The 18071-nt window shown below is 43.1% G+C and overlaps 1 protein-coding gene and 1 long non-coding RNA gene across 3 annotated transcripts in view; one reads left to right on the forward strand and one right to left on the reverse strand.

Moving 5' to 3' along the window:
- Positions 1-11721, reverse strand: part of LOC130363371 (uncharacterized) — a 114784-nt gene extending 103063 nt beyond the window's left edge. The window contains exons 1-3 of one of the 2 annotated variants that reach the window (XR_008891802.1): positions 11611-11715; positions 3004-3122; positions 2726-2859 (exon numbers count right to left, since the gene is read on the reverse strand). This is a non-coding gene — a long non-coding RNA (uncharacterized LOC130363371). Of the gene's footprint in view, positions 1-2725; positions 2860-3003; positions 3123-11610 lie in introns of both variants that reach the window. The other variant, XR_008891800.1, reaches the window with a different exon arrangement.
- Positions 11722-11814: 93 nt separating this feature from the next.
- Positions 11815-18071, forward strand: part of SDAD1 (SDA1 domain containing 1) — a 49494-nt gene continuing 43237 nt past the window's right edge. Inside the window, exons 1-3 of the mRNA XM_056568700.1 lie at positions 11815-12075; positions 15257-15361; positions 17075-17173. Coding sequence (XP_056424675.1) covers positions 11986-12075; positions 15257-15361; positions 17075-17173 — 294 coding nt within the window. The 5' untranslated portion in view covers positions 11815-11985. The remainder of the gene's footprint in view (positions 12076-15256; positions 15362-17074; positions 17174-18071) is intronic.

Genomic DNA, 18071 nt, shown 5'->3' on the forward strand with positions numbered 1-18071 from the left:
AAATAGCTTTTATTTGTCCCCTAGAAGCAATACAAAACACTTATGGCCTGCTAAGATTTATGCAGAATGCAATTGGAAGTATGCAGAGGTAAAGTAAGGCATTATACACTTGTATGGGCAGGTACCATATCAAAGGGAATCTGTCAGCTCCATACGACGTCCACACCTTCAGATCTCAGCAGATAGGTGCTAAGGGGATACAATTAATCATTACTTTCCTTTTCCTAATCATTTTATTTGTTTGCAGATGAGGAGTCAAACTGGTGGTGCTGAGCTGCAGCAGACCGCCTCCTCCTTCCCCCTCCCTGTCTACTTTGACTGTCTGACATAAATGGCTGGAAGCTGAGCACTGTACAGCAGCAGGGCAGGGTGTTGTGGAGGAGGGAGGAGGAGTTTTGCTGCAGCTCAGCACCACCAGTTTGACTCCTCTGTAAAGTAATAAAGGTGACTTTTTTTGTTTGCACACAGCAATCATGAAAACTAAAGGAACTGCTAATATTATCCACCTAGCACCCATTTGCCAAGATCTGCAGCTCCATACAACTCAGATACATACAACTCAGAGACTAATCAAGCGGGGAACATAGTGATGTCACACAGAGGGGTGGGACACGCATGTCATAATCTTGGTGCTTGTAATCTTACATTGTTTACAAACCTAGTTGCCAGAGCTCAATGAATGAGCCCACTCTATAGATTTCAACAAGGGGACAATCAGCTACACAGGGGGACTATTTATGCACATATGATGTAGGACCATGTAATAGGGATACACTATATATAATATTATTACATTGTATGTCACATATCTTGTGCTTATAATGGGTTATGAAAAAGAAGATACGGTGGCACTCGGTTCTTCTGCGGTTGGTTTATTGAACACAGGTCATACAGGTATGCTGGTCAACCTGTGTTCAATAAACCAACCGCAGAAGAACCGAGTGCCTCCATATCTTCTTTTTCGTTGTGGCTCTATTTTCTGGAAGAGCACCGATACTAGCAGAGAATCTGTGAGTAGCAACCGGGCAATATCCAGCACTGACATCCTAGTGGCAGTGCCAACATTGGATCAACCTTCTATCTGTTATATTGGGTTAACTATAAGAATGGGGAGATTGTGACAGCACAAATTTATTTGTATCCAATGACGTACTTTAAAGAAGAAGAAGGTTTTTTTTGTTGGTCACCGTTCCCCTTTTAGGCAGTGTGATTTTTAATTATGTACCTTGGCCAATGAACTGTCTTTTTGCATATATATATATATATATAAATATATATATATATATATATATATATATATGAACATTTGTACCACTTTTGTTATGCTTGATAAAGGCAATATAGCCAAATGTCACACATGCTGATGGAAACCATGAAGTACATGGCTTAAAAGTGATTGTGAGCCTCTGTCTGTGCTGTCATCATGACAGATATTTGTACATCTAGAAAAAGTGGAATGGATGATGCATTGTGAGTGACTTTTAAGTCAGTGGGTGCTCTATCCTCAAAGCCAGACCAAGGTCCAAATCATAAAAGGAAAGTTAGTGGAAGACGGCACTCCAAAGTAGTTTTCAAAACCAGTGGTAATTTATTCACCCATACAATACAGGTAATGCAACGTTTCGACCTGAACAGAGGTCTTTCTTAAGCATCTCAAGAAACGTTGCATTACCTGTATGGGTGAATACCTGTATGGATGAATAATCTACCACTGGTTTTGAAAACTACTTTTTTTTACATACATCTAGATTGACACTCCAGGTGGTCACTTGTATAGTGAATTGTCTCCAGTGCAATCTCCTTCTTTCTAACTTTGATGTTCTCTAAGGGTATGTTCATACAGGCAGATTACCTGCGGAATTTCCGCAACATATTTACTGCACAAAGTCTGAAGCGGATTTTGCTACCATTGACTTCAACGTGTCCAAAGGAAAATCTGTAAATCTGCCTCTATTGCGGATTTTCTGCTGAACCATTGAAATCAATGGTAGAAAAATCCACTGCGGATTTTTCGTAGCAAATACGCTGCAGAAATTCTGCAGGTAATCCGCTTGTGTAAAGGTACCCCAAGGGCTCATTCATATAAGCCTATTTTGTTTCAAACTCGCAGTGAGGTTTCCCGCTGTGAGTTTGAAAGGGGCGGGCTCCCCGCCGGCTGTCTGCAGCTGATTTTCAGCAGCGGAATCTCCACTGCGTAAAGTCTGCCGCAGACCTCATTGAAGTCAATAGGGTCTGCGGCGGTTTTTCCGCAGCAGAGATATCGCTGCTCAAAATCAGCTGCAGACAGTTGGCAGAGAGCCCGTCCCTTTGAAACAAAATACACTCGTGTGAACGAGCCCTTAGGGTGTATTTACGCACACTGGATTGCGGATTTGCAATTGTAAATTCAGCAGTTATGTATTTTACAAAGCAGTTAAAACTACACAAGAATTGTCTTGTAAAATCTGCAGTTGTGGATCCACAATTGTGGATTTTACCATTTCAAATTCGCAAAGGATTCTGTGTGTGAATACACCCGTAGGATCTGTTCACACACCACGGATCAGTAGCAGAAAGTGTGCAGTGTCTCTGCTCCAAAAAGTATTATTATTAATAAAATGAGGTGCAGAACAGTTGAAAAAAATCTCAGCTGATCCTTAGTGTGTGAATGTACCCTAAAGGCCTCAATCACCACTGGCTCACAGAGGGCTTCATAAACAGCTATGCATTCTGTGAGAGGACGTACTTACTGCCTGTCGAATTCCACTGTGGTGATTCCGCAGTCTGAACAGAGATGAAGAATCCCATTGAAAACAAGTGGAAGTTCCCGAGGGAATGTCCGCAGTGTGGATGACACCTAATTGACACACCAGCAGTCAACTGCTAAATTTTTTTAATGTATATCATCAGTCCTATTTTACCATTTGCTGTACAGTTTATATAAGCTTGTCAATGTAAAAATGCCTTTTCAATGACTTGAAAATTAAAACTGTTAATAAAGGTAAATTATATTTTGCATAATACCTTGACTTTATTTTTAATTCTATGAAATCTTATTCACACTATTCTTTTTCATTTCATTTTTATTGCATTTAGGTTGTGCACCTTTGGGTGTTGCATTCAGTATGTGAATTGAAATCCATCTGTGGGGAAAAAAAAGCAATTGCAATTTTTACATGCAGCACTGTAAGGCTAAGTTTCTACTTAGGTTTTTTTGTGCGTTTTTCCCTCAAAAAATGCCAAAACGGCCCCCATGGCGTTTTTTCATTGAAAAAACTCTGTGGCCAGATGTTAGCTGTAAATCAATGAGAAATAACAAAATTATTTTTCCACTTAGCGTTTTTCGGTTGGCATTTTTTTTTTATCCTTTTGCCGTTTTTTCACTCTTTTTCAAAGTCGCAGCATGTTGAGCCTATGCCATTTTTTTTTTCTCTGAACTCGTGGCGTTTTTCTCCCATAGAAGTCTATGGGGAAAAAAAACATCAAGAAAAAGGACATGTCGGTTTCAATGTTTTTGCAGACGGTTTTTACTCTTTTTTGGACTTCAGCGATCCAAACAAATGATGGAGATACCTTTTTTAAAAACATTTCGAAGGGTACCATTAAACAAAAAATAAAAATAAAAAGATACAGTAGTGATGGAAAAAATTGTATCTAACGAAATTTATCTTTTTTATAACAAACTTTTTATTAATTTTTAAAACAGGGATCAACTTATGTGGGCAGGCAGGGCACAAAAAATTTAGCCGACAATAATAAAAATGTAGTGTGTGTGTGTTTTTCACTTTTTTAAATTTTTTAGGTAGTACTACTACTCCCAGCATGAAACACACTGTTCCATGATGGGAGTAGCAGTACCTGTACTAATTGACAGATCGCCCGGGTCCGTTGAAATCCTTCTGTATAATGTATAGATGTGGCCGGCCGCTCTTCTATGGTCTCCTGCACTGCCATATACATACACCTATTCATATTTCCCACAGAGAGCTGTGATTGGCCAGATGGTTCCAGCCAATCACAACTCTCTGTGGGAAATATGAATAGGTGTATATATACATCAGTGCAGGGGACCATAGAAGAGTGGCCGGCCGCATCTATACATTATACAGCAGGATCACAGCGGGTGTCAGGAGTGACATCCGCTGTGATCTTTCCTAAACTGCAGGTACTACTACTCCCAACATGAAGCACACTCTGCTCAGTGCTAGGAGCTGCAATACCTGCATTAATAGATTGCAACAGGTGTCAGAAGTTACACTCGCTGCGATCTGTCCATTAAAGCAGGTAATACAGCTCCCAGCATGGAGTAGAGTGTGCTCCATGTTGGGAGTAGTAGTACCTGCAGTTAAGGACAGATCACAGCAGGTATCACTTCTGACACCCGATGCGATCTTCCTATCTATTGCAGAGATGCGGAGCAGCTTTCTCCTGCACTCGCATCTCTGCACTATACTCTGATCGGCCAGAATAAAACATCACTCATTCATATTTCCCTCTGAGAGCGGTGATTGGCTGCAACCATCCGGCCAATCCCCACTCTGGGCGGAGAATATAAATGAGTGAGGTGAATTTCTATTCACATCACTGGCCGCCTGGAGTATAGAGCAGAGATGCGAGCGCTGTATAGAGAAGCTCTGCATCTCTGCTATATTATGGACAATCGCATCGGGTGTCAGGAGTGACACTCGGGGTGAAATGTCTATTAGTACAGGTACAGTCTGTTCCATGCTGGGAGTAGTAATACTACCTAAAAAATGTAAAAAAAAATAGAGGGAAAAAAGTGAAACACACACACTTTACTAAAAATTAATCAAAATTTTGTTATAAAAAATATAAATTTAGTTAAATACTTTTTTCTCCGTCCCAAAGCAACAGGACATCATCGATATAGTGCCCCCCAAAAATAATGTGATTTGTGAATAAATTAAAAGTGTCTTCCCACCACCCTAAAAATAAGTTAGCATAAGTCGGTGCACAAGAAGACCCCATAGCAGTGCCCTGTGTTTGATGATAGAAAGTGCTGTTAAATAAAAAATAATTGTGTGTTAAGATGAACTTCAATAATTCAATAAGAAAAGAATTGTGACTTGTGAAGAAAGTGCTTTTTGTGCTCAAAAAATTGCGGTCAGACCAAATTCATGTTGGATATTACCATATAAACTTTCCACATCTAAGCTGGTAAGTATTGTGGTTTTGGTAACAACTATATCCTGTAATTTCAGTATCGTATCTTTCGTATCCTTGAGATACGACGATAAAGTAATCACAAAGGGTGCCAGTACCTTGTCAAGGTACATACTGGCCCCTTGAGTCAAGCAGTCGTTCCCAGAAACTATTGGTCTGCCGCGAATGGGTGTATGGCAACGCATAAAACATTGCAATTGTGGGTTGTGGATTATAAAGGAATTTGTACTCATCATTAGAAATTAAAGAATCTTCTCTTGCCTTATTCAAGGTTTTTTTTGAATTGGCAAAGGTATTCACCTGTAGGATCTGATGGTGTAGGTTCATATTTGGTTTGATCTGAGAGGAGATCCATGGAGACATAGTCAGACCCGTCCATGATCACCACATTGCCCCCTTTATAGGAGGGCTTGATGACCAAGGACCGGTCCGATTTCAATGTCTCCAGAGCTTCTTGCTCTGCAGGCGTTAAGTTGGAGTTAATACGGTGTCTCCTTGGCTGTATAATCCATATTAGACCAATATATGGAGGGTTAATCCAACCAATGTACCAAAAGATCACCGTAGTGATCCACTAGTTCCCTGAATTTACCATTTATTAAGAAAAAAATATAATAAAATTTTATTATTTCATATTGTTTCACACACAAGAAAGATTAAAAATCAGGGTGTCTCTCTTTCCAAAAATTACAGTATACAAAGAGTAATGCCAGGACTCAATAGTAATACTGTATGCATCTGCAGTGTGCCATACAGAGGGAAAGGACACCGCTGTGTTTTAAAATCAATTTGCAGCCCCCCTCGACATGTGCTCTGATTGGTGGGATGGGCATTCCACCAATAAGGATGAAGCACTTCCTGCACAATGACGTCCTGATGGGAGGTGATATAAACCCCTTCATCTGCGTTTTTTGCTCATAGCCCTGTTACCTCTTGACAAAGCCGTGTGAGCGGCAAAACATGTCGAGGGGGGCTGCAAATTGATTTTAAAACACAGCGGTGTTCTTTCCCTCTGTATGGCACACTGCAGGTGCATACAGTATTACTATTGAGTCCTGGCATTACTCTTTGTATACTATAATTTTTGGAAAGAGAGACACCCTGATTTTTAATCTTTCTTGTGTGTGAAACAATATGAAGTAATAAAATTTAATTATATATTTTTTTCTTAATATATGGTAAATTCAGGGAACTAGTGGATCACTACGGTGATCTTTTGGTACATTACCTGGCTGTATAGCTTCAATGTCGGCCATAGTTAGATTGACGAATGTTTCAATATTCGCAAATTGCGAAAGTAGTGGAGTCATCCGAAAAGACTGGAATGCCTTGATGCTTTTTAAAAACATTAGAATTTGCCTCCCTCTACTAGTTCCGGTGCTTTAGCACCGTCCTCAGGGGGAATCCTAAAAAACATTTAAAGAAAGCGTATCAGAGAGCACGGACTGTGGATCGAGGAACCATGCTGTCCCAACCAACCTCTTCTGATAAAACAGAACGGATACGATGCATTGGAACCTATGATGGTTATATCCATCAAATCATAGGTATCCTAAGAAAGCACTGGCATCTATTGGTAAAAGATAGAGACTTAGGACCAGTAATTGGGGATGATCCTAGTATCACATAAAGGAGGGGACCCAGCTTACGTGATCAACCGGTCCATAGTCATCTAGACACCTCAGAAAGAAAAAGTACATGGCTCAAAAACAACACAGTTGGCTCCTTTCCATGTGGGCATTGTACCTTCTGTCCACATATTATTAAAACTAAAATCTTTACGAACCCCATAGATTCTCGGACTTATGACACGAGACAATTCATTCTAAAACAAAGAGAGGGGGGGGCTCACCTGTTTGATTATACTGGGTGCTTTGATTAAAAACACAATATACTACATAGAGAGAAAAATGGTGACCCCGTCCTCTTCCTATGCGTTGTGGATACCACATTGCCTCACTCCGGTCTGGGACGCTTGCTTCTTGTCCACGCTGCGCAAGTATTGAGAATATAACACTCCTTACTCTTTTGAGTCAGTTTTTAGATGCTTTTAAATTCTTTTGTACTCAGTATCATGTGTGCAATACACTGTTTTGTTAACTTTTTTGAGCATCAATAAAATTATTAGAGAATATTATATTTTCGTGGTGTGCTACTAATTGCAGTGAATTCCTTTTTCTCTCTATATATTATCATACAGTTCATTAACTGCAGTAGTAAAAACATTATCTACATAGCAGTATGTACATGTCCGAGAATCTATGTGGGAAAAACCACACAGGATCTGAGGAGACGTATCTCACAGCATCTCAGTGGTATTCGCACCAAGAAAGATACACCTGTATCTCGGCACATGCAAGCATATCACAACGGCAACACACAAGAAATCAAATTTTTAGGTTTATGCCAGTAATGTCTAGGGCCCAGATGAGGCAATGTGGATAGAAGTTTCTTGAGAGAAGAAGCAAGGTGGATTTACCGACTCAAGAGTATGACACCCAGAGGATTAAATGAAGGTTTCTCTTTTGCTGCCTTTCTTGAATAGATATTGCAGTGTAAATAATCCAAGATTTCTCGTGAGCGACAGAGTATAACCTCCCCATTAATGTGTCTGTCATAGTACTTATAGCACCTAGGGGCTAAATAGGATACCAGTTAATCAATATGGAATGAGCACTTTATCCTGAGAGAGCATCCTACATCCTGTATTTGTCCCAGCCACTTATATATTTCAAGTGCTGAAAAGGATGCCGAAGTATGAATAGACAACTGGCCTCAAGATTATCCCATGTATACTGCACCCATTATACTGCACCTCCCCCCCCCCCCCATGTTCAAAATGTGGTACAGTACGCCTAACAAAAAAGCTGTGTACTAAACACAAAATTTCACTCTGTCAAATACTATTAGGAATGGACTGCTGGGTATTATACCATCTACAGACTAGTGTAACCAGCAGATGAGTTGTTGTGGAACAAAGACACTGAAAAATTATTCCTGCCTCCTCTGCTAAGGTTTATTAAGTTGAGGCAGCTATGTGCACCTCTCTGTAATACTATGCCGAAGAAAGTGACTGGGAGCTTAATGCCTGCAGTAAAAATCCTTTTCAGTGAAAAAAACACTGCTCTCTGTCCCCTAGAATGCTGATGTGACTAGGGGTTTACATCTGTAATACTTCAATAGGAAGGAAATTACGCAGCAGCAAAATAGGGCACATGTGACCCTACCCTTAACCCCTTCAAGCCCTAGGACGTATGCATACGTCCAAATTGCTAGCTAGTTAGCTCAACTGGATGTATGCATACCCTCTGGCGATCTCCTTCAGGCAGCTGCAGGAGGTCTCCGTCGGAACCCGGCTGTAAATCACAGTGGTCCCGCCGCAGCTGCCGAGTCTCTGCAGCATTAACCCCATAGACGATAGTATTTTTTCTACATGGTGGGATGCCATAAAAAAAAATTATAAAAAAAAACGACAGAAGTGTTCACATTTTTCACAAAAAATGCTACACGAATCAACAAAGATTTACTGCTAATATAAAGCACAATACGTCACGAAAAAACAATCTCAGAATCTCGTCGCTAAGTAAAAGCATGTCAGAGGTATTACCACTTAAAGGGGTTCTCCGGTGCTTAGACATCCAAAGGATAGGGGATAAGATGCCTGATCGAGGGAGTCCCGCCGCTGGGGACCCCCGTGATCTTGCACGCGGCACCCCATCAGTCCAGGGAGTGTGTTCGCTCCGGGACTGATTACCGGCGACTACAGGGTGGGCAGCGTGTCACGTCACACCCCCGCCCCGTGTGATGTCAGGCTCCGCCCCTCAATACAAGTCTACAGGAGGGGGCGTGATAGCTGTCTAACCTATATAAGTAGGGTATCCTTTTAATCATATGAACCAACAGAATAAAGAGAAAGTGTCATTTTCACCGAAAAATTTACTTCGTAGAAACTGAAGGCTCCAAAAGTTACAAGATGTTTTTTTTTTCAATTTTGTCGCACAATTGGTGAACGCATGGGGGCGTGGTTTTCAATGCTTACGATTTAAACTTTTTAATTTTGTGAAAAGAGGGAATAAAATACAACAGATCCAATTTTTTTTTCAGATTTTTTACATTGACTGTGCAGCGTCACTACATTGATACTGCAGTACAAGCACAGTTATACCATAATAATTGTTTAACCCGATAACGACCAAGGACGAGTATAGACGTCCAGGTTGGCGGGCGTTCCCGCACCTGGACGTCTATACTCGTCCATTATTCTCGTGGGTGCTGCCCAGTGCACCCACGAGATCGCGGCAGGGACTCGGCTGTATCACACAGCCGGGACCCTGCTGCACTGCCTGGACCGAAGTAAACTTCGGTCCTGGCAGTTTTAACCCTTACAGCCGCGGTCGGAAGTGACCGCGGCTGTAAGTGTTATGACAGAGGGAGGGAGCTCCCTCTGTCACTCCTGCAGCACCCCGCATCGCGATCGCGGGGTGCTGTGTGTAATACGCGGCTGGCCGGGGCCTGCCGCACTGCCGGGAGTGAAGTTCACTTCACTCCCGGCAGTTTAACCCTTACAGCCGCGGTCAGAAGTGACCGCGCGCTGTAAGGAGTTCTGACAGAGGGAGGGGGTTCCCTCTGTCTCTCCTGCAGCACCCCGCAGCGCGATCGCGGGGTGCTGCTGCATACCTGGGCAGCCGGGGGTCCTACAAAGACCCCCAGGTCTGCCCTGGGTATTGCCTGAAAGGACGTGCCAGAGGCACGTCCTAATATGCTGCCTGCTAGTGAAAACTGGCAGGCAGCATATAACTGCAATGCTTTGGAATACTAAGTATTCTAAAGCATTAAAAAGTGTAAAAATAAATAAATAAATAAAATAAAAGTGTAAAAATAAATAAAAATGTAATAAAAGTGTAAATAAATAAATAAATAAAATAATAAAAAAAATAATAAATATATATATATATTAAAAATACATTTATTAAATGAATCTAATTTAAAAAAAATGCATAATGTGTAGGATCGCATTGGCGGACATCCGCAGCATGTAATATGCTGCGGATGTCCACCATGTGATCCTACACATTATGCAGCAGTCACGGTAATGAGCTCCCTGCTGCGGCTGGGTAGCTTTGTGTGTCCACTCATAGCGGCGGATTTCCCGCCGGCAGTCATGAGCGGACACACTGAGCTACCCAGCCGCAGCAGTGATGGATATATTCGCCATGAGCGGGTGCTTATTCCCACAACATGGCGGATATATCCATCAGGAGCCTTAACTGTCACAGACAGACGCGTTATACTGCCAGCCGCCCAAGGACCAATCAGAGTGGTCCCTGGTCCAGCCAATAACTTGTAGGGGTGCGGTATATAAATGGGGTCACTTGTGGGGGTGGGGGTACTGTTCTGCCCTGAAAGCCAAATGGCGCTCCTCTCCTTCTGAGTCCTACCACGCGGCCAAGGAACCATATATGGCCAAAGCGGGGGTATTTCCGAACATGGGACAAGCAGCTAAATAAAATATAGGGTGCATTTCTTTCAATATCAGAAGTGATGTACAAAAAATATGTCCCCCAAATGATGCATTTGTGAAAAATTGCAAATTTCAAATTTTTAACACTGACTTTGTAATAATTCCTGGCAAAAAACTATGGTGTTAAAATACTCACTGTACCCCCTAGCGAATACCTTGAGGGGTCTAGTTTTTAAAATGGGGTCATTTGGGGGGGTGTTCCTATGTTCTACTACCTTTTAATTGCTGCAAACCTTGCATAGCACACAAAAATAGATGTACTTTTCAAATTTTCAACATTTTCAAAATTTCAAGTTAAATTGTTAGGCTTCTAACTAATTTAAAATGTTAATTAAAAACAAAAAAATGACGTCAAAATAAAGTAGACATCTGAAAGTATAAGTTTCATAAACTATTTGGTGAATAAGTATAAATATATGCAACCTATTAGTGTTAAAATAGCAAAAAATGTTAATTAAAAAAAAATCCATGATTTTTTGCATTGTAAAAAAAAACTACAAATGATATCGGCTTACTTTTACTATGTACATGAAGGACAACTTGTGACAAAAAACAATGTCAGAATTATCGTGATTGGCAAAACGTTACCAGAGTTATTCTCTAATAAAGACAGACATCCCCGATTTGAAAAAACAGGCCTGGTCTTTCAGGGGCGTACAGGTTTATTTGTATTGGTCCTTAAGGGGTTAAAATAAATTAATAAAAACATTAAAGTACTTTTGCTCAATAAAAAAAAACAAGCAATTGTTTGCTTTGTTTCCAAAGATTCCAAGAGGGATCTATTATTTCTTCAGATATTGTATTTATATAGGACCACACGGAAGAGCTCTCTATAGCTATATGGATTGGCATCACTCATGTTGGTGGTCCCTGGGGTACACAATCTAAATACCAAGGAAATGCATGCAAATGTGGCGAGAACTTACAGTACAAACACCTTGCAAATGTTGTCCTTGGTTGATGTGAACCCAGAATCCTAGTACTATCAAATACAGCAATTTTTGGAAAAACACGGCCACCTACGTAGTGACATCATGAACCCGTTTGAGAAATACAAGGCTGTAATACCCCGTGAGGACACTAGAGGACGCCATGTTTCTGGTTTGCTAAGCAGTAGTTTTGTCCCTTTTGAGCTACCGTCCTGACGTACGAGGAGTGTCTGACGTGCTAGGAGAGTCAACATGGTCGCCTGCAAGTATGTACACACGTGTGTAAGTTCCTGAAACATTAGATAGCGAATACGGAACATTGGGGAAGATAGGACGAGCCGGAGCTGAAGAGTCTTTCACGGAGTCGCCATCATGTCCGGGAGAAATAACAACAAGCTACCGAACAACCTGCCACAGCTGCAGAACTTGGTGAAGCGGGACCCGACCTCATACATTGAGGAGGTAAAGCCTGGCCAGTGACGTGCCAGTCTGTGTGGAGCCTGGTAGTGATGTAGTGATGTGCCAGTGTGTGTGTGTAGCCTGTGAGTGATGTGCCAGTGTGTGTGGAGCCTGTGAGTGATGTGCCAGTGTGTGTGTGGAGCCTGTGAGTGATGTGCCAGTGTGTGTGGAGCCTGTGAGTGATGTGCCAGTGTGTGTGGAGCCTGTGAGTGATGTGCCAGTGTGTGTGTGGAGCCTGTGAGTGATGTGCCAGTGTGTGTGTAGCCTGTGAGTGATGTGCCAGTGTGTGTGTGGAGCCTGTGAGTGATGTTGCCAGTGTGTGTGTGGAGCCTGTGAGTGATGTTGCCAGTGTGTGTGTGGAGCCTGTGAGTGATGTGCCAGTGTGTGTGGAGCCTGTGAGTGATGTGCCAGTGTGTGTGGAGCCTGTGAGTGATGTGCCAGTGTGTGTGTGGAGCCTGTGAGTGATGTGCCAGTGTGTGTGGAGCCTGTGAGTGATGTGCCAGTGTGTGTGGAGCCTGGTAGTGATGTGCCAGTGTGTGTGGAGCCTGGTAGTGATGTGCCAGTGTGTGTGGAGCCTGGTAGTGATGTGCCAGTGTGTGTGTGGAGCCTGGTAGTGATGTGCCAGTGTGTGTGGAGCCTGGTAGTGATGTGCCAGTGTGTGTGGAGCCTGTGAGTGATGTGCCAGTGTGTGTGGAGCCTGGGAGTGATGTGCCAGTGTGTGTGGAGCCTGGGAGTGATGTGCCAGTGTGTGTGGAGCCTGGGAGTGATGTGCCAGTGTGTGTGGAGCCTGGTAGTGATGTGCCAGTGTGTGTGGAGCCTGTGAGTGATGTGCCAGTGTGTGTGGAGCCTGTGAGTGACGTGCCAGTGTGTGTGGAGCCTGGTAGTGATGTAGTGATGTGCCAGTGTGTGTGGAGCCTGGTAGTGATGTAGTGACGTGCCAGTGTGTGTGGAGCCTGGTAGTGATGTGCCAGTGTGTGTGTGTAGCCTGTGAGTGATGTGCCAGTGTGTGTGTGGAGCCTGTGAGTGATGTGCCAGTGTGTGTGTAGCCTGTGAGTGATGTGCCAGTGTGTGTGTGTGTAGCCTGTGAGTGATGTGCCAGTGTGTGTGGAGCCTGTGAGTGATGTGCCAGTGTGTGTGGAGCCTGTGAGTGATGTGCCAGTGTGTGTGTGTAGCCTGTGAGTGATGTGCCAGTGTGTGTGTGGAGCCTGTGAGTGATGTGCCAGTGTGTGTGTAGCCTGTGAGTGATGTGCCAGTGTGTGTGTGTGTAGCCTGTGAGTGATGTGCCAGTGTGTGTGGAGCCTGTGAGTGATGTGCCAGTGTGTGTGGAGCCTGTGAGTGATGTGCCAGTGTGTGTGGAGCCTGTGAGTGATGTGCCAGTGTGTGTGTGGAGCCTGTGAGTGATGTGCCAGTGTGTGTGTAGCCTGTGAGTGATGTGCCAGTGTGTGTGGAGCCTGTGAGTGATGTGCCAGTGTGTGTGGAGCCTGTGAGTGATGTAGTGATGTGCCGGTGTGTGTGGAGCCTGTGAGTGATGTGCCAGTGTGTGTGTGGAGCCTGTGAGTGATGTGCCAGTGTGTGTGTAGCCTGTGAGTGATGTGCCAGTATGTGTGTGTGTGTGTAGCCTGTGAGTGATGTGCCAGTGTGTGTGGAGCCTGTGAGTGATGTGCCAGTGTGTGTGGAGCTTGGGAGTGATGTGCCGGTGTGTGTGGAGCCTGTGAGTGATGTGCCAGTGTGTGTGGAGCCTGTGAGTGATGTAGTGATGTGCCGGTGTGTGTGGAGCCTGTGAGTGATGTGCCAGTGTGTGTGTGGAGCCTGTGAGTGATGTGCCAGTGTGTGTGTGGAGCCTGTGAGTGATGTGCCAGTGTGTGTGTGGAGCCTGTGAGTGATGGAGTGATGTGCCAGTGTGTGTGTGTGTGTGTGTGTGTGTGTGTGTGTGTGTGTGTGTAGCCTGGGAAGTGATGTGATGTGCCAGTGTGTGTGTGTAGCCTGGGGAGTGATGTGCCAGTGTGTGTGTGTAGCCTGGGGAGTGATGTGCCAGTGTGTGTGTGTAGCCTGGGGAGTGATGTGCCAGTGTGTGTGTGTAGCCTGGGGAGTGATGTGCCAGTTAGTGTGTGTGTGTAGCCTGGGGAGTGATGTGCCAGTTAGTGTGTGTGTGTGTGTGTGTGTGTGTGTGTGTAGCCTGGGGAGTGATGTGCCAGTTAGTGTGTGTGTGTGTGTGTAGCCTGGGGAGTGATGTGCCAGTTAGTGTGTGTGTGTGTGTGTGTAGCCTGGGGAGTGATGTGCCAGTTAGTGTGTGTGTGTGTGTATGTATGTAGCCTGGGGAATGATGCGATGTGCCAGTGTGTGCGTAGCCCGGGGCGGGATGTGCCAGCGGGTGTAGCCCGGGGCGGGATGTGCCAGCGGGTGTAGCCCGGGGCGGGATGTGCCAACGGGTGTAGCCCGGGGCGGGATGTGCCAGCGGGTGTAGCCCGGGGCGGGATGTGCCAGCGGGTGCAGTGGAACATACCACTAGCCCAGTCCATAGGGGCGCATAGGGACATTAAGGTCATTCTCTAGAACTGTCCCTTATGTGAAGTCATTCCTGAGATCTCCCTATTCTATCCCCACCTCCTTCTGTTTGCTCTCTGTGGTTACGGTGACGCTGTGCGCCTACTTGGCGTGTGACCCTGGCAGGAGCAGGCTCTGTTCACGTGTTTTTTCACTGCCCATCATACGGTGGGGCCTCCCGCTGCACTGAGTGTTTTTGTTTTTCTGTTGGAACCTGATTTACAAAATAGTACAAAATGAAATAAAATGGCATGTGCTATTCTATCCAGCATATACAAATACTACGAGGCATGGGAGGCTGCCATCCACCTTACACAGTGTGCCATACCTGCCAGCAGGTTAAGCTGTTCTATTCATCTAATTAAATGAAACTCTTGGGCACATGAGCTTTCAGCTGACACGTGAAAGTATATGGCCACCTCCTGAGCTCTTTAATGAAAGTGGACAAGATGGTACCTGATCATGTAAGGTGCCCTAGAAACTACCCTGTTAAGCTATTGTTGGCACTCAGCGGTCAGGACTACACCAGCAGACTGAACGGCCGTGTACTACCTGGCAATTATTAGGAACATCACATTCAAACAGTGGAAGGTTTGGCTTTATACCATGGTAAATACTAAGGTATTCTTGTTGTGTGAAGTTTTTACAGCAGTACAAGCACTACCAGTCTGTCATTGAGGTATTCAAGCTGCAGCCAGACCGGCCTAACAAGGATTTGGCAACGTTGGTCATGTTTATGGCACAGGTAAGATACTTTCTACATTATTTTTGGAATTTGATGTTCACTATCACAGTATTTCAATTATAGCGCCCTAGGACAGTGAAGGGGGTAACTAATACTGTATACACCAAGCCCTATATATTCACAGGGTATAAAACCCCTTATGTATTCTCTTTCCCCCCCCCCCCCCTTTCTTATTAACCCCTTAAGGACCAAGCCCGTTTTCACCTTAAGGACCAGGCCAATTTTATTTTTGCATTTCAGTTTTTTCCTCCTCTCCTTCTAAAATCCATAACTCCTTTATATTTCCATCTACAGACCCATATAAGGGCTTGTTTTTTGGGTGACCAATTTTACTTTGTAATGAAACTTCTGATTTTACCATAAAATGTACGGCGAACACAAAAAAATATTTTTTTAGGGAGGAAATTTAAATGAAAACCACAATTTTGCACATTTTGGAGGGTTTCGTTTTCACACTGTACAATTTACGGTAAAAATAACGTGTTCTTTATTCTGTGGGTCAATACGATTAAAATTATACCCCAAAATAATCTAAAACTTTTTGTACAAAATCAGTAATCTAAAATCGCCCTATTTTGACCACCTATAACTTTTTAATTTTTCCATATATAGGGCGGTATGAGGGCTAATTTTTTGCGATGTCATCTGTACTTTTTATTGATACCACATTGCATATATAAAACTTTGATATAATTTTTATTAATTTTTTTTTTAATAAAATGCAGCATTTTTGGACTTTTTAAAAACAAATTACATTTACGCCGCTCACCGTACGGGATTATTAACATTATTTTGATAGTTCGGACATTTACGCACGTGGTGATACCAAATATGTTTATTAAAAAAATGTGTTTTTGCTTTTTGGGGGTAAAATGGGAAAAACAGACAATTTTCGTTTTTATCGGGGGAGGGGATTTTTCACTTTTTTTTTTTTTTTTTTTTTTAAATAATTTTTTTTACGTTTTACATTTTTCAACTTATTTTTCTTTTACCCTTTTTATGTCCCCATAGGGGACTATCTATAGCAATCATTTGATTTCTAATACTGTTCAGTGCTATCGGTCATCTTCTGCTCTGCTCGATCTCAGACCAGAGCAGAAGATGCCGGGAGACGGACGAAGCCAAGTGAAGGGACCTCTGTCCACCATTACAGATGATAGGATCGCCGCAGCAGCGCTGCGGGCGATCCGATCATCTATTTTATCATGCGCATTGCCGCAGATGCTGTGATCTGTACAGATTACGGCATCTAAAGGGTTAATGGCGGACATCTGCGCGGTCCTACACAGGATGTAAATGTACCTCCTGGTGCGCAAAGTACCGCCAAACCCGGACGTACATTTACGTACATGGTTGTTAAGGGGTTAAAGTGACATGTTATCCTAAAACATATTTTATTTGTACCACACAGTATGAATTAAAAAGTAACTAACTTATCCTAAAATAACAGTTTGGACTGTCTGCAACACGCTACAATGATGTGAACTGAGACCCATGTTAAAAAGTACTAACCATTAGCCTCTATTATACTGTGACACTCAGACTCTTGAGGTTGTACTGTACTACAGTCAGATCACTGAAGAGTTCTACAGTGATCTAAATGCAGTTAAGTAAGACCTCAGGGCTAGGATTTTGGGTGTTTTTGCAATAATACACATTATACTCATGTGAACCTTGCTGTAATATAATGTTTTTGTGTTTTGTGCCTTCTAGACTGCACACTGTTATCCAGAGCATCTTCAGGATTTCCCACAGCAGCTGAAATCAATCCTGTCCTCACAACACACAGTCATGGATCCAGATCTCAGAATGGTAATCTCTTATACACATAAAGCTTCTGGCAATGAGTGGCTTTACAAGAGCCACCACAGCAGAGTCTCCACGTTATACTCACTGAATAAGATCACACACAACCCCTACACCGTTTCGCTACCTGCTTCGTCGGGGAGTGTCTTAGGATTAGCAAGGCGGAGTATTAATAATACAGTGGACCAATCAGTAACCTAAAATCAAATTACCCGTGTAGAACAGCTGAGCTCCGTGCTGCCACACATTGTGGCCACCGGCGTCATCATGGAGTCTCGGGCGTACGCGCACAGTGGGGAAAGACTCGATGAACCTAGTGATGTGCATCAATGTTCAGCGCATGCACAAACGGAGCTGAGTCTGCTAGGATGCGAGCCCAAACCGGACATACGCAATGCTTATGCACCTTAAGCACCATTTTCATACTAAAAATCTTTTAAAATAATTGTCAATATTATGGCTGTATAGTTAGCATGGCCCCATATATATCGGTATTATTATCCCACTGTGGCAAGCTATACCATTCTTATGAGTGGTGTCAAGGCTAGCTAACCACACAGTTTTTTTTTTTTTGTTTCCCTCCGCTTTCTTCTTCCCCCTTCCTCCCAAGCCCCCATGTTTTCTCCTCTTCCTTTCCCCCCTCCCCATTCTATTGTGACAATTTATATATATATATATATATATATATATATATATATAGAAATTGACATGATCATATTTTGATATATTCTTATATACATAGAGATATCTTTTAACACGATGGAAGCATACACACTAGCACTTTATATTTATGCACTTTAATTATATTAAGCTATGGTCATCATGTGATGGTCTGGACCAACACACTACAGCTGTTATACACCTGTACCCTTGATACGTATAGCACATCTATTCACTTTTATTT

This window comes from Hyla sarda, chromosome 1 (assembly GCF_029499605.1).
Source record: "Hyla sarda isolate aHylSar1 chromosome 1, aHylSar1.hap1, whole genome shotgun sequence".
Lineage (NCBI taxonomy): Eukaryota > Metazoa > Chordata > Amphibia > Anura > Hylidae > Hyla > Hyla sarda.